General features: G+C 47.8%; 3 protein-coding genes across 3 annotated transcripts; all 3 read right to left on the minus strand.

Annotated features, from left to right (window-relative positions):
• Window positions 1–788: 788 nt before the first annotated feature.
• On the minus strand, window positions 789–1,724 carry LOC101519775 (olfactory receptor 14C36-like). The gene has a single exon (XM_004586559.3). It carries the CDS (start codon window positions 1,722–1,724, stop codon window positions 789–791), a length of 936 nt encoding a protein of 311 aa, XP_004586616.3.
• Window positions 1,725–7,154: 5,430 nt separating this feature from the next.
• On the minus strand, window positions 7,155–8,063 carry LOC101519522 (olfactory receptor 14L1-like). Its single transcript, XM_004586558.2, has one exon. The coding sequence runs from the start codon at window positions 8,061–8,063 to the stop codon at window positions 7,155–7,157; it is 909 nt and encodes a 302-aa protein (XP_004586615.2).
• Window positions 8,064–11,174: 3,111 nt separating this feature from the next.
• On the minus strand, window positions 11,175–12,122 carry LOC101519275 (olfactory receptor 2M3-like). The gene has a single exon (XM_004586557.2). It carries the CDS (start codon window positions 12,120–12,122, stop codon window positions 11,175–11,177), a length of 948 nt encoding a protein of 315 aa, XP_004586614.2.
• Window positions 12,123–13,264: the final 1,142 nt, after the last annotated feature.

Consider the following 13,264-nt stretch of genomic DNA (forward strand, 5'->3'; position numbering starts at 1 on the left):
CTCCTGGCTCCTGGTGTCTGATCGGGTCAGCTCTGTTGCAGTCATTTGGGGAATAAACCAGTGGATGGAAGATCTTTCTCTCTGTATATCTGTCTTTCCAATAAAAATAAATAAATCTTTATAAAAGTAATGAGGCTGTGGCCAAGGAGGGGTAGTTAGAACATTCTTCTTCCACAGTTTTGGAGGATTGTTCCTCCATGAAGAATGCTGACGACACCCGCCATGTCCTTGTTTCTCATTGGCTGAACGTTTTTTTCTTGTGTTTGACATAGATTTCAATATTAATGAGCCTTCACGTACAGATTGGATTTTTGGTCTAAAGATTTAATGATCATTTAATGCTGAAGTAATTTGATCCATTTCATTGTATATATTATTATTTGAATATCAGTTTCACATCTCATATGGCATTTCATAGGATCAGATCATGCAGCCTGAAGATTACTTCTACATTTGACTGTTCTGATCTCCTCCAGACGTGATTCGTACTGATATGTTCTCGGTATGTGAGGAATAGAAACATCCAATCTGGAGTGAGTCTCAGAAATCATCTTGAAGGGCATGATTATTCGTTAAAGCATGTAGTTGCTGAGATTTCTCTCACATGTTGTGGAAGACAAGAAGAAAGGTTATACTGAGAACCAAAATAATTTCTAGGGCAAATTTCCCAGGTCCTAGTCTGATAGGAGTGCAGTCGCCAGGCTGCTTTGCAACAAAGAGCAATGACTTCCATTTGAGATCCATGTGAACTTCAATGAGGGAAATTGGGACGATGGCATAATGCAACTTTATAGCATTCTTGAATAAAACTTTCCTAATACTATTTTCTTGATAGCTCCCTTGATCTGCTGGTTTCTGAGGCTGTAGACAACAGGATTTAAAAACGGAGGGACAATGGTGTAAAACACAGACAGAAGTGCATCCTGGGTCATTTCAGAGGCTCCTGGGGACTTCAGGTACATACAGGAGCTGGAGCCCAGGAAGACAGACACCACAAGCAGGTGCGGGATGCAAGTGGAGAAGGCCTTTCTTCGCTCTCGGGCCGGACACTGCAGCACTGCAGAGAAGATGCGCACGTAGGACAGGACAATGAGGGCAAAGCAGCTGCCACCCACCAGCACGATGGACACAAGAATCAAGAGGCTGTTACTGAAGGTGTCTGTGCAGGAGAGCTGGAGCAAGGATGGGATGTCACAGAAGAACTGGCGGACCACGCGGGACCGGCAGAAGGAAAGCCGAAATGTGGAGCCTGTGTGCACACCTGCATAGATGAAGCCACTGAGCAGGGCGGCCAGCGTGGCCTGAACACACACGCGTGGGCTCATGATCACCGCATAGTGCAGGGGCTGGCAGATGGCCACGTAGCGGTCCCAGGCCATGGAGGTGAGGAACAGCACCTCCACGTATGCGCAGTAGATGACCAAGAAGATCTGCGTTGCGCACCCAGCTGCCGAGATGGCCCTGTTGTCAGTGAGGGAGTTGACACAGGCGTTGGGGACAGTGGCAGAAATGTAGCACATGTCCAGGACGGAGAGGTTCCTGAGGAAGAAGTACATGGGGGAGTGGAGGCTGCGGTCCATGGTGGTGATGGTGACAATGAGCAGGTTCCCCAGCAGGGCGCCCAGGTACAGGAGGAGGAACGACAGGGAATATAGAAACCTCAGTTCCCGGCCTTCGGGAGAACCCGCAAGGAGAAACCTTGTGACCCGGGTGGAATTGGCCATTGGCTCCAAGTGCTGGCTGCCTTGGGAGGGCAGAAAACAGTTAATAAAACCTTTCAAATTATTGTTCTGGAAAATGTTCACTTCTATGTGTAAGCAAGTTCCAACAGAAATCTTTGGTTTGCTGAGCACTGCCGAGCGTATGTCTGAACAACCTCCAGAGGCCACACCCCTCCAGCTCTCCAGATTCCACCTAGAGCATGCTGCGTTCCTCCCACAGGCCTGACCACTGAACTCCACTCTGCAGTTGGGAATGCCTTTGTTAGTACCTCTGCAGGTGGAGTGCAGTTCCAGTGGATTTCAGCTGCATCGTGTGTTGGATGGCACCTCGGGGCCACACAGTGGTGTACATCACCCTGCGGTACACTTCTCTCACTAAGGTAAGCACAGAGCGTGAGGAGAGTCTCCAAAACTCCTCCTCATCATGGCACTTTATGCCCGCATTTTACATGTCGTTCTGCACCATTTGAAAGCAATTACTCAGCCCCTATGTGGGAGAGCGTTGCACCTGGTACAGCTGGGCTTGGTGCCACTGCTCCATGCAGTGTCACAGACAAGATGGCCAAGAGCTCACACAAAGCAGTAATGCTGACACAGATTGGAGAGATTTCAGACAGACTTGCACACAGCCTGGACGTGTCCGATGAAAATCACAAGACTGAGATTTCCAGTAGCTGTGCTCTGAGCACTACTTGCATAGTGTGTATCTGGTTTCTCCCACACTGACTGCTGTCTGAACTCATGGTTTATTTTGACACTGATTCCATGCAGAATTTCACCATCTTCACGATGATCCTTTGAAAGACTCACAAACCCATGTCAGCTCTCCATTGCTCCATTTCTCCCTCAAACGTCATCTCTTGCTCTGTGTTTTAATCACCTCTCTGTTCTCAGAACTCCACAGTTCTCACACTGATTGCACCTCTACGTCCAATGCCAGAAGTTTAACAAGTGTTTCGTCAGAGGGCTGTCTTCATGCTGAATTCATCTCTAAACAGCCCCATGAATGTGAAGATGGTCTTCCAATGGGAATGAAGCTTTGCATTTCAACAAGTAACTTCAGCAGCCCGAGTAAAGCTCACTCTCCCTTCAAACTCTTCCTGCGGCTCCAGTGGGACATTTCACAGCTCTGTTCTGCCCATCACTGGCCCTGGCCCAGCTCCATGGAGCCTGGTCCCTTCTAGCCCTAAAAGCTGTGCACAGATCCCATGCTCATGTGCCTCGTGTCACATTGAGACGTCTCTGCAGTATTCTCAGTCCTGTGGCCTTTGCCCACAGCTCCCACTGTTCCCTTAGGATCGCTAGAGGGGCGTCGTCCATCTCTGCTCTGTCCTACGTCCCAGTGTCTCCTCACCTTCATCACAAGGGCATGGTCCGTCTCCGCTCCGTCTTCCACTCATCCTCTTCCAGTGTTCACACTGAGACGTGTCCGCCCGTGCAGTGTCGTCAGTGCCGTGGCCTTTCCCCACACTTACACCCACCACAGGGTAGTCATCCTCCCAGTGTCTCCTAACCATCACCACAGGGGCGCCATCCGCCTCCGCTCCATCCTACCGCCCACTCATCCTCCTCCAGCACTCACTCTGTGTTCTGTCACCTGTTTGGTACTCAAATGTGGGTGCTATTTAACTTTGTTCCACACCCAGAAGTTTGTGCACTTTTCACAATTAATTAAAAATTAATTGTGAATTAAGTAAGAATTATTTGAACACAGAAATTCTTGAATTAATAGAAACAGCATCAGAAAGCAATTATCAGCAATACTTAAAAAAAAAAAATATGTTGTATGTGTCTCCACAAAACACCCTGGTATTGTTACTGTGACTTGGAAATGATAGCAATCATGAAAAAAAAATTGGTAAGAATTCTCTGTGGGTGACATTCTCTGGAAACAACAATTTGTGGTCTTGTTCCTTTCATAAAACTGTTAATGTTTCACAGTAGGAAAGCAGGAAAGCAGTCAGTTCATGGCATTGCGCTTCTCAGCACCAGGTACTTACTGCTGTGCATCCTGTGTCCTTGACCTAGGGAAGAGAACATTCCTCCTGTGAACTTCGAAATCAGTGTTGGGAAGAGGGCTCAGAGGTGTTCTAGGGACATGTGGGCATTGAGGACATCTTCAGATGGACACAGGCAGGGTCAGGTTGTGGAAGCAGCTCAGTTGTGCCCTGCTTTATGAGAAATGTGGGTTTCTCCCTGTCACCACCAGCCCAGCTGCTGGGGACACACTGGTCCACTGTGGCAGCATGCTGCCCATGGGGAATTCCGGGCCAGTGATGTTGGTCCAACTGAGACACATGTGTGGGCACAGGCTAGGAGAGAGAGGAGGGCTTTAATGCTTGCAAGTCTGTAATGAGTCTGAAATGCAGGAGCATGATTCATCTTCCCCACATAGAGCTGTCATCTGCAGTAATATGGCATCATCAATAATAATTGGATTGTAGGGATCCAGGGGACTTGATTCTGTCCTGGTCCTGACCAATAGCAACCGCCTCACTCAGTCCCTCTTCAAATCACAGACGTGTATGTCTGGGGTGCTCAGGTTTGCAAGACACAAAGATGGCTTGTGACTGCATGTTAGGTTTACAACAGAACAACTCTGGAGGAATCCTGCATTGGAGTAAATATTGATAACTGTGAGATGGCAAACGCAGGATGGAGGTCAGCGGCTTAACTCCACAGCAGGCTGTAAAACTCCAAACCAGTGCTTTCCAGCTAGGTGCATTCCCACACCCTTTGTCTGTTAATGGCTTTAAATTTATGGAAGCCTCCACTTTTTAACTGCTGATTGGAGTTCTTTATGTAAAATAAGTAAGTTAAATATTTGAAAATGATGAATAACTGTTACATATGGAGCAAATAAGCTTTGATAAGATCTGTAGTTTAATGTGCTTTAATTGAAGTGGAATTCACATGTAACAAATTAACCTTTGTAAGTTAAATGCTCCTCTAAATCATTCACAAAGTTATGTGGCCTCCACTGCAGTGCCATTCCAGAGCAGTTTCTCACTTCAAACACAACCCCTAACCTCACCCTAACCCTGCTCAGCTGCTGCTCCTGGCTCTCATCTCAGTTCTTAGTGGCTTGTGTAGTCCGGAATAGTTCCTTCAAATACACTCCTATAGTATGTGACCATTCTGTTGGGATCCTCACACATCATTATGCTTCCAAACTTAATGCACATTGTGGCAGAAGCTACATCTTTATTTTTGAAGCATGACTGATGTGCCAATGCATGAAAGGATGAAAGTAACATGGATTGCAAATAAAAGAGCCATTGAGATTCCACGTTTAAGAGAATGGCATCAGGTGTGTGTTTGTGCCACAGTGAGGGAGAAGCCAGCGCTTGGGCTGTTTGTGCCTCACGTTACGGCGCCCACCGGGTCCTGGCTACTGTGTGCTTCCAGTCCAGTGTTCTACCATGCATCTGGTCAAGGGCTTGGGTCCCTGCCATGGTATGCGAGGCCAGGACAGAGTTCTCGGTTCCTAGCTCGGTGCTTCCCCAGACATAGTAGAGTGAATCAGGGAGATGAAGATCCCTCTGTCTCATCACCTCCCTGTACTCAGCCAGGTAACTAAATTTTAAAAGTAAATTTAAAAATAAAAGAATGGCACCTAGTTTGAGCAAACTGTACAAGAAATGTATGAAGTCACTGAGCCCAACTGCAAGATAGAGTTAGACAAGATAGCTCAAGCTCAAGTTAATAGGAAGGTGCAGAGTCACATCAGGCAAATGTTGCTTTACTTCAGCACAGTGAGTAGTGTGTCTTTATTAGATCTTGAATTGCTTCCGCCCAGCACTTAGAGCAGGTTACCAGGGTTTGTGGGGACTGAGTGAAATGTAATCCCTACATTCTGTCAACACAAAAATCGCTTTATAGTCATACATTCACACAGTTCTTTCTGGTTTTTTTTTTAAATTTTCCATACTTTAGTGTGAAGATAATGACAATATTAGAATTCCTATTTCAGATGCACAGTGACTTTTCAAAAGATGAAAGTCGATATTTCTGCTTAGTGTCCTGCTTATTTTATGGTGAAGTATAACTTAAGGAGGAACTGACTAGCTGTTGTGTATCTTTTAAGTCTTCCCACTATTGGTTATTTATTTGGTTTTAGTTGTCGAACCATTGGTCTCTTGGGTTGATTTCCTGTTTCTGTTGACTCCTTGAGTCTGTCCATTAACATTCAGATGCATGCTTTGGTCCTGGGTTCTCTGCGATGAGGAAGCAGCAGACTGAATAACTAAGGCAAACAAAACCCTGGCACATTGAAATCAAGTAGTTGCTTTCTGAAGATTGTACCTATTTTCCACTTTCGGATGCCATGGGCTTCATGAAAGGTTTTACAGGAAGCTCAGACCCTGCCCTGCTGGCAAGCATTACAGGTGAATATGACTGTGTAGAATTCACACTCATGTGGTGTGAGGTCTTCAGCACACAACCAGCGAGTGTTTGGTGAATAAATCTGTGAATTTGACATTATATGCAAGCCCCATTTTTTGCATCAACTGGCTAACACAGTTTCATCCACTGACTATAATACACATCTACTAGATACAATTTACATTTAACTTTTCATTTGAATAAAAGATTTTTCTGCTCATGTTTAATAAAGTATCGCATCTTTAAGCCCAGGGATGACTACATTTTCCCCTTCTACTCTTAAAATCATCTCTTATCTTTTGTTTAATCTGACTCCTTCCTTTTCAGTTTACATGGTAAAGCCTGTTTTTACAATGGTTTCTTGTATGCAGCTTGTTCATTGCAAATCTCTCTTCTTCCGATTTCTCGACACTGTCATTTCTCCAAGTGTGATGATTCCGTCCTTTTCCAGCCCCGCTTTCTGTAAGAGCACTCTGCTTTCTTACTGTCACCTGCGCCCTTTACTCACAGGCTCAAGTCCCTTTTCCAGACATCCCTTTTGAAGTCCAGCTTTGTTATGCGGCAGCCTAATACAAAGTTTGTAATACACGTTTTCATTTTCTAAGACTGGACTCCTTCTCCCATCCACCCCACACAGTTTCCCCACAGTCTATAAAAGCAGTTTGTTCCTGCCTCACACGAGGGCAGGACAGGTGCTCATTTGCTCAGTCAAAGCCTCCAGAGTCTTGAACAACTGTGGCACACGACAGTGAGTGCTGGTGGGAAAAAATAGATCATCTAGCCACAGACATGAACTTTTCTAACTTTGAAAATTACCTGCACATGCTTTCTATTTGATGTTAAGTGGGAAGAAATAGAAGTTTTAGAAAGTTAGAGAGAAAGCTGTGTTGGTTGAAAATCAGAGGCAGTCCTGAACGGTGGAAAAACTGAGACCACTGGAATACAGACAGGAAGAGCCATGGAAGAAGATAGAATATCAGAACATTATCCAAGGAAATGAAGCAGGGGCTGTGTCAGTGATTCCAGTTGGCTCCTACAGAGGTCGGCCTATCCAGAGCTGAGGGAATCCAGTGATGTAATCTGTATACACTTCTTTACAGCAGCCTTCATGTCCTTGTTCCTTAGGCTGTAGATGAGAGGATTGAGAGTCGGGGGGACTACTGTATAGAACAAAGACACCAGCAGGCTGAAGGCCGAAGGCACCTCCTCCACTGGCTTCAGGTAGGCCATGGCGGCACCACCGAGGAAAAGAGTCACCGTGGCCAGGTGAGGGATGCAGGTGGCGAAGGCTCGGGACTGGCCCTTCACGGACGGGATCCTCACCACTGCTGAGAAGATGTGAACATAGGAGAGAGTGATGGAGAGAAAGCAGATGAAACTCAAAGAGGACGTGACGGCAACCGCTCCGACCTCAGCCAGGTAGTCATCTGAGCAGGAGAGTCGGAGCAGCTGAGGGATCTCACAGAAGAACTGATGAAGCTCGCCAGAAGCTGTGAGGGGCAAGGAGAAGGTGGTGGCCGCGTGCAGGACTCCCGAGAGTCCACCACTAAGCCAACAGCAGGTGACCATGCTGACACAGCTGCCCCTGCTCATGATGACCTCATAGTGTAGCGGGAGGCAGATGGCCACATAGCGATCATAGGACATGACAGTGAGCAAAGCCATCTCTGTGCAAGCCAAGGCAACCACCAGGAAGACCTGAAGCACACATCCCCAGAAGGAGATGGACGTGCTGCCTGTCAGGCTGTCCACGGTGGCCTTGGGGAGAGTCACCAGGATGTACCAGAGGTCCAGGAAGGACAAGTGCTTGAGGAAGAAATACATAGGACTGTGAAGACGCTGGTCCAAAGTGGCAACAGTGATAATGAGGAGATTGCCAAAGACAGCTGCCAGCAGAATCAGCAGAAACAGGGTGCCACAAGCAGTTTGTTGCCACCACACCACAGACACTGGCATGAGCTGGAATTCTGTCAGGGATGCGGGGTCTGGGAGACTGCCGCTAGGATGGAATGAAAGGGGTGTTACAGAGAGCCTTGGGTGCTGCCACCATTTCTCTTGTATTGTTAGTACGTGCAGGCGCACGCCTCACGTTCCTCATGTTTTCACTTCTTTCTAACATTTGCTAAGCAGTTAGGAAAATCATTAAGTTAGGAATGGAGTTTCTTTAGCTATTTGTCTAACTATATGTGTGAAGTCCTGTGCAGGGACTGTATTTTGGCATTCCCCACGTTTGCCTGGGCCACACACCACCCTCTCCACATGTTCACAGAAAGGACAAAGTCGTACCTCTGTCAATCAAGACAGAGAAAATAAGGGATTTTCCAGTGTAGTTCCCAAAAAGGTGGCCACTGGGAGGTTGATGCCACATTTTGAAAATTGTTTTAGAAAGTGGATTTACCTGTTTCACTTGAAATTGACATCAGAGCAACAGCAAAGCAACAAAGGTGAACATCAAAGCAATGATGAAGCGAAGGGAAATGTGTGGAAGGAAGTGGTGCAGATCTGAATGGGGCTAACTACTCCAGGTCTCCTGTGGTGCGCTCCGGCAGACCCTGGGGCCTGGCCGCTGAGCCCTTTCAACCCCACGGTGTTCCGGAAACCCCAGCTTACAGGTGTGGAGCAGCACATGAGTTGGTCATCCGAGTCACGTTTGCATCAGACTTTGATATCCCGTGAACTCTTCCAGTCCTTGAGACTATTTTATTTTCTTCTAATGATTATTTCCAGTATAGCCTTCCCTCATATTTGAAAAAAAAACAAAATTTAGAATGAAATACAAATATTGTGCAAGAAAAGTAAACCCAGTGTCTGAAAGTAGAATTCAGCAGAGAACAAGACAAATAGGTTAGCAGACTTCTCATTTAGTAGCCCTCTAAGGCCAGGATAGGCAAGCCAAGTGTCACTCCGATTTCCATCTCGTCTAAAATCAGTGTTGAAAATGGCTTGGGGAATTCACAAAGAGAAAGCAGAATAAAAACAGGCTTCTTGCTGCCAAGACAAGGGCCCAGGGGGCCCAGTGCTGATTAGCCCCAATAGATGATGTAAACAGAAATGTTGTCAACAGGAGGGCTTCAACTAGCTCCAGCCTTGGCCACTGTGCCCAGTGCACTGGGAACCGCTTCCTGCTCAGCCTGCAGGGAAGCAGAGTACTGTTGAGCTAACGCTTCCACGTGGTGCCCAGCACACTGGGAACCGCTTCCTGCTTGGCCTCCAGGAAACCAGAGTGTCGCTGGCTAACGTCGTCCACGTGGTCCTTGTAATTGACTGCAGAGGCCCCTGCCTTTGTTCTCTCTGTCCACATTATCTCATAAGAAATACCTGTTTAACTCAGGTGGAAAGTGAAAAAGTATTTGTAACAACCAAAGCAACCTCCTAAAATCATAACACAAAGCCTCTCAAAATTTCTAGAACTGAGAACACACATGTATTATAGATCAGAGACAGTCATGGGTTACATTTCCCTAGAAAAATCAGCCAGTGAGAATCAACCCTTGTTCATTCTATGAAAAAAATAGATACACTTTTGCAAGAGTGATTCAGGGAAGCAAAGATGAGCATGTGGGGAAATGGTGTCTGGAGGGTGTGATCCGTGGCCGTGGAGCCACCGTCACGCTGTCCCCGTGCTTGTCCACGTGACCCGTGGCCGTGGAGCCACCGTCACGCTGTCCCCGTGTTCGTGCTTGCAGACCAGATTGTACACCCCTCCTAGCTGCCATCTAGTGCCTGTCATCTGTCTTTGCAAGTGTGTGTTTATCCATCACACATCCTTCTGTCTGTTTCCAAGTGATCTGTTAATATCAAACTCTATCCCCTGGCATGCCAGAGTATCCTGAGTGCCATGAATGAATGTTCATTATTTCTTTTTTCTCATAAGTTTGACTTTAGTTTCTTCTTTTCCTATTTCTGTGTTTATGTCTATTTGAAAGGTGGAATCACACACACACACACACACACACACACAGGGATAGATGAAGACAAATCTTCTGGGCCAGGCTGAAGCCAAAAGCCAGCAACCCCATCTTGGTTGCCATGTGGGTGGCAGGAACTAAGTATTGAGCCATCACATGCTCCATGAGGCACATTATCAGGAAAGCGAACTTAAAGCCAGGCATTCCAACATGGGCCTCACATGTCCCAGGTGGTGGTCACGCCTGCCCCTCTTGTCTCCTGTTTTTGGGGGTCACTGCCTAGGTGATTTATTCAATGTGTTCCCTCATTCATAACACAGACATCTGCCGCACTAGCCATTCCTCTCAGGACCGCCGTCACTGAGTCTCTGCAGTGGTGGTCCGCAGTGCTCCCATATTTACTTGTTCCATGCTTCTCTTGATTCTTTTCTCTGGGTTATTGCTTTGTCAAGAGGATATTGTTCAATTTCCACGTGCTTGTGAGTTTTCTGGGACTTCCTTGAGGTTTATACTTTCCCCTCATTGTGATGAGAGAAGTGACCCAGGGCTGGTGCTAGGGCACGGCCAGTAAAGCTGTTCCCACAGGAGCACTGCTTGGAGCCCCAGCACCTCACTGCTGGCCCAGCTCCCTGCTAATGCGCTCCGGGAATTAGCGGATGAAGGGTCTGGAAATCCACGTGGGAGACCAGGATGGTAGTTCAGGCTCCTGATCGCGTCATGGCTCAGCCTCTGCTGCTGCAGCCATTTGGAGAGTGACCCAGAGGACGAAAGACCTCTCTGCTTCTACATTTTTCTGTCTCTCTTGTTCCCTCTCTCACTCTCTCCCTGCCTCTTCTTCTCTCTGTAACTCTACCTTTCAAAGAAATAAGTAAATCTTTGAAAAAGAAAAGGTACTCAACATGACTTCAATATTTTAAAGTTCATTAAGACTGTGGCTAATGTGTTCTCTCATGGATTGTCTGAAAGTTCATATCCAGCTGCTATGGGGGAGTGCTATGCCAGGATTGCTTGGGTCCATCGGACCAAGCACGAAGCTTTCATTTTGCTGTTCTGAGTTTGGCTACAGTTTACATATACATTGTCAGTTTATTAAACACAGAGATAGTAGCTATTGGGTGGTGGGGCATGCTGATTGAGTCTTTACAAAGCATGATGGTTATCAGCCCATCCGCTGACCGAACTTCCCCTTCCCAAGCACCTTCATGAAGGCCCTGGCCACCTCCCTGTTCCGCAGGCTGTAGATGAGGGGGTTCAGCATGGGGGTGAGGATGGTGTAGAAGGCTGACACCATCTTGTTCTCGGTTGGAGAATGATGGGAAATGGGTTGCATGTAGATGAACATGCCTGCCCCGTAGTACATTCCCACCACCATTAGGTGGGAGGAGCAGGTGGCAAAGGCTTTGCGCCGTCCTTCCCCAGACCCCATGCGAAGGACAGCCAGAATCACCCGGACGTAAGAGGCGATGATGATGACAACTGGCAAGAGGAGCATGACTACACAGCAGGTGAACATCAGCCTTTCGAAGTCCGAGGTGCTGGTGCAGGAGAGTGTGAGCATAGAAGGGACATCACAGAAGAAGTGGGATATTTCCCGGGCACCACAGTACGGGAAGGACAACGCAACCACAAGGACAGTAATGCCGTCAGAGTAGCCCAACAGCCAGGATGCAGCTGCCAGGAGCCCACACACTTTGTGGCTCATGAGAATCGGGTACCTCAAGGGCTGGCAAATGGCCACATAGCGGTCATAGGACATGGCTGCCAACAGGAAGCATTCCACTCCTAGCAGTGAGACATAGAAGAATATCTGGGTTCCACAGCCGGCCAGTGAGATGGTTCTCCTCCCGGACAGGTAGTTGAAGGCCATCTTGGGCACAGTGGTGCAGATGAGCATAAGGTCTATGAGGGAGAGCTGGCTGAGCAGGATGTACATGGGTGTGTGCAGCCGGGCGTCCACGCGGATGAGGAGGACCATGGCCGAGTTCCCCATCAGGGCCACCAAGAAGATGGCCAGGACGAGTGTGAAGAGGAAGGTGTGGGTGGGGCTGTGGTCGAAGATCCCCAGCAGAATGAAGTCAGAGTTGAAGGTCCTGTTATTCCAGTACATGAGAGTATGTAGCCTGTGGAGGTGAAATACATGAGACATGGCCACAGTCTTCCTGGAATGTGACGAACCTGGCCATGACACAATTGTCTGCCTGGGAAAGCCTCATACCTGAAACGTACTTTTTATCATGAAGTAGGAGCCACACCTCTTACTTCTCATTTTGGTAGATGGAAAGCAGAGAGATTGCCCCGTGCTAGAAGACCTGGGACAGAAGGAACCAGACACCTGTGGCAGGAGGAACCGGATGCTTGGGACAGGAAGAGCCGAACGCCCAGGAGAGGAAGAGCTGGACGCCCAGGAGAGGAGGAGACAGACACCTGGGACAGGAGGAGCCGGACGCCCAGGAGAGGAGGAGCTGGACACCAGGGACAGGAGGAGACAGACACCTGGGACAGGAGCAGCCGGACATCAGGGACAGAAGCTGCCCTGGAAGGACTTCCCTCACTGCTCTCCACATCACCTACACCAGGAGGCAGGTCCCTGAGATGACTTGACCATTGGGCTGGAGAAGCCCATGACCACCACTTACTGAAGGAGCGCTGACCCCTCTGCTGGCTTTTGGAGCTCCATGACATGAGGCAACCATTGATCTTTCTGAGTCTCATTTTCTGCTCTGTGAATACGGATGTTTGAATGTCATATTTTGAGGTGTTAGGGAGACGGAATGAAAGGATTTCATAGGAGGTATCTAGGGGACTGTCTAGAGTACACCCAGATTACGCATACCTACCTTAAAGCACAGAGGAAAGTGGCCCTTCTGACTTCAAAGCCAGAGGACCCCTGTTTTTGCGGAGCCGATCCCCCCATCTCTGACAGCAGGACCTGTGCAAATCTCTGCCAGGCTGAGCACCCCCAATCCTCAACTCCTGGAGCAACCCCACCCCGACCCGAGTCAAGGGCGTCTGGCTTCTGCTCTTGGTTCCCTCCCTATCGGCCAGCCCTCTGGCCAGGGCACTTGAGAGACCACACATGGCATGTAGATTTCAGACTCTGCAAAGAAAGATTTCTGCACAGCTCAGTCAAATGTACTAAAAGTGTATCTTATTAATGTAAACTCTACATTGTTTTACTGATGTTCTGTCGATACTGGCTCCTATATACATGATGTTGGATTGAATATTTATTAAGTTTGAATGAAAATG

The sequence above is a fragment of the Ochotona princeps genome, chromosome 19, assembly GCF_030435755.1.
Source record: "Ochotona princeps isolate mOchPri1 chromosome 19, mOchPri1.hap1, whole genome shotgun sequence".
Taxonomy (NCBI): Eukaryota; Metazoa; Chordata; class Mammalia; order Lagomorpha; family Ochotonidae; genus Ochotona; species Ochotona princeps.

What these genes read in the sequence shown, in the direction of transcription:
- LOC101519775 (XM_004586559.3), bottom strand. Translation starts at nt 1,724, where the DNA reads ATGGCCAATTCCACCCGGGTCACAAGGTTTCTCCTTGCGGGTTCTCCC.
- LOC101519522 (XM_004586558.2), bottom strand. Translation starts at nt 8,063, where the DNA reads ATGCCAGTGTCTGTGGTGTGGTGGCAACAAACTGCTTGTGGCACCCTG.
- LOC101519275 (XM_004586557.2), bottom strand. Translation starts at nt 12,122, where the DNA reads ATGTACTGGAATAACAGGACCTTCAACTCTGACTTCATTCTGCTGGGG.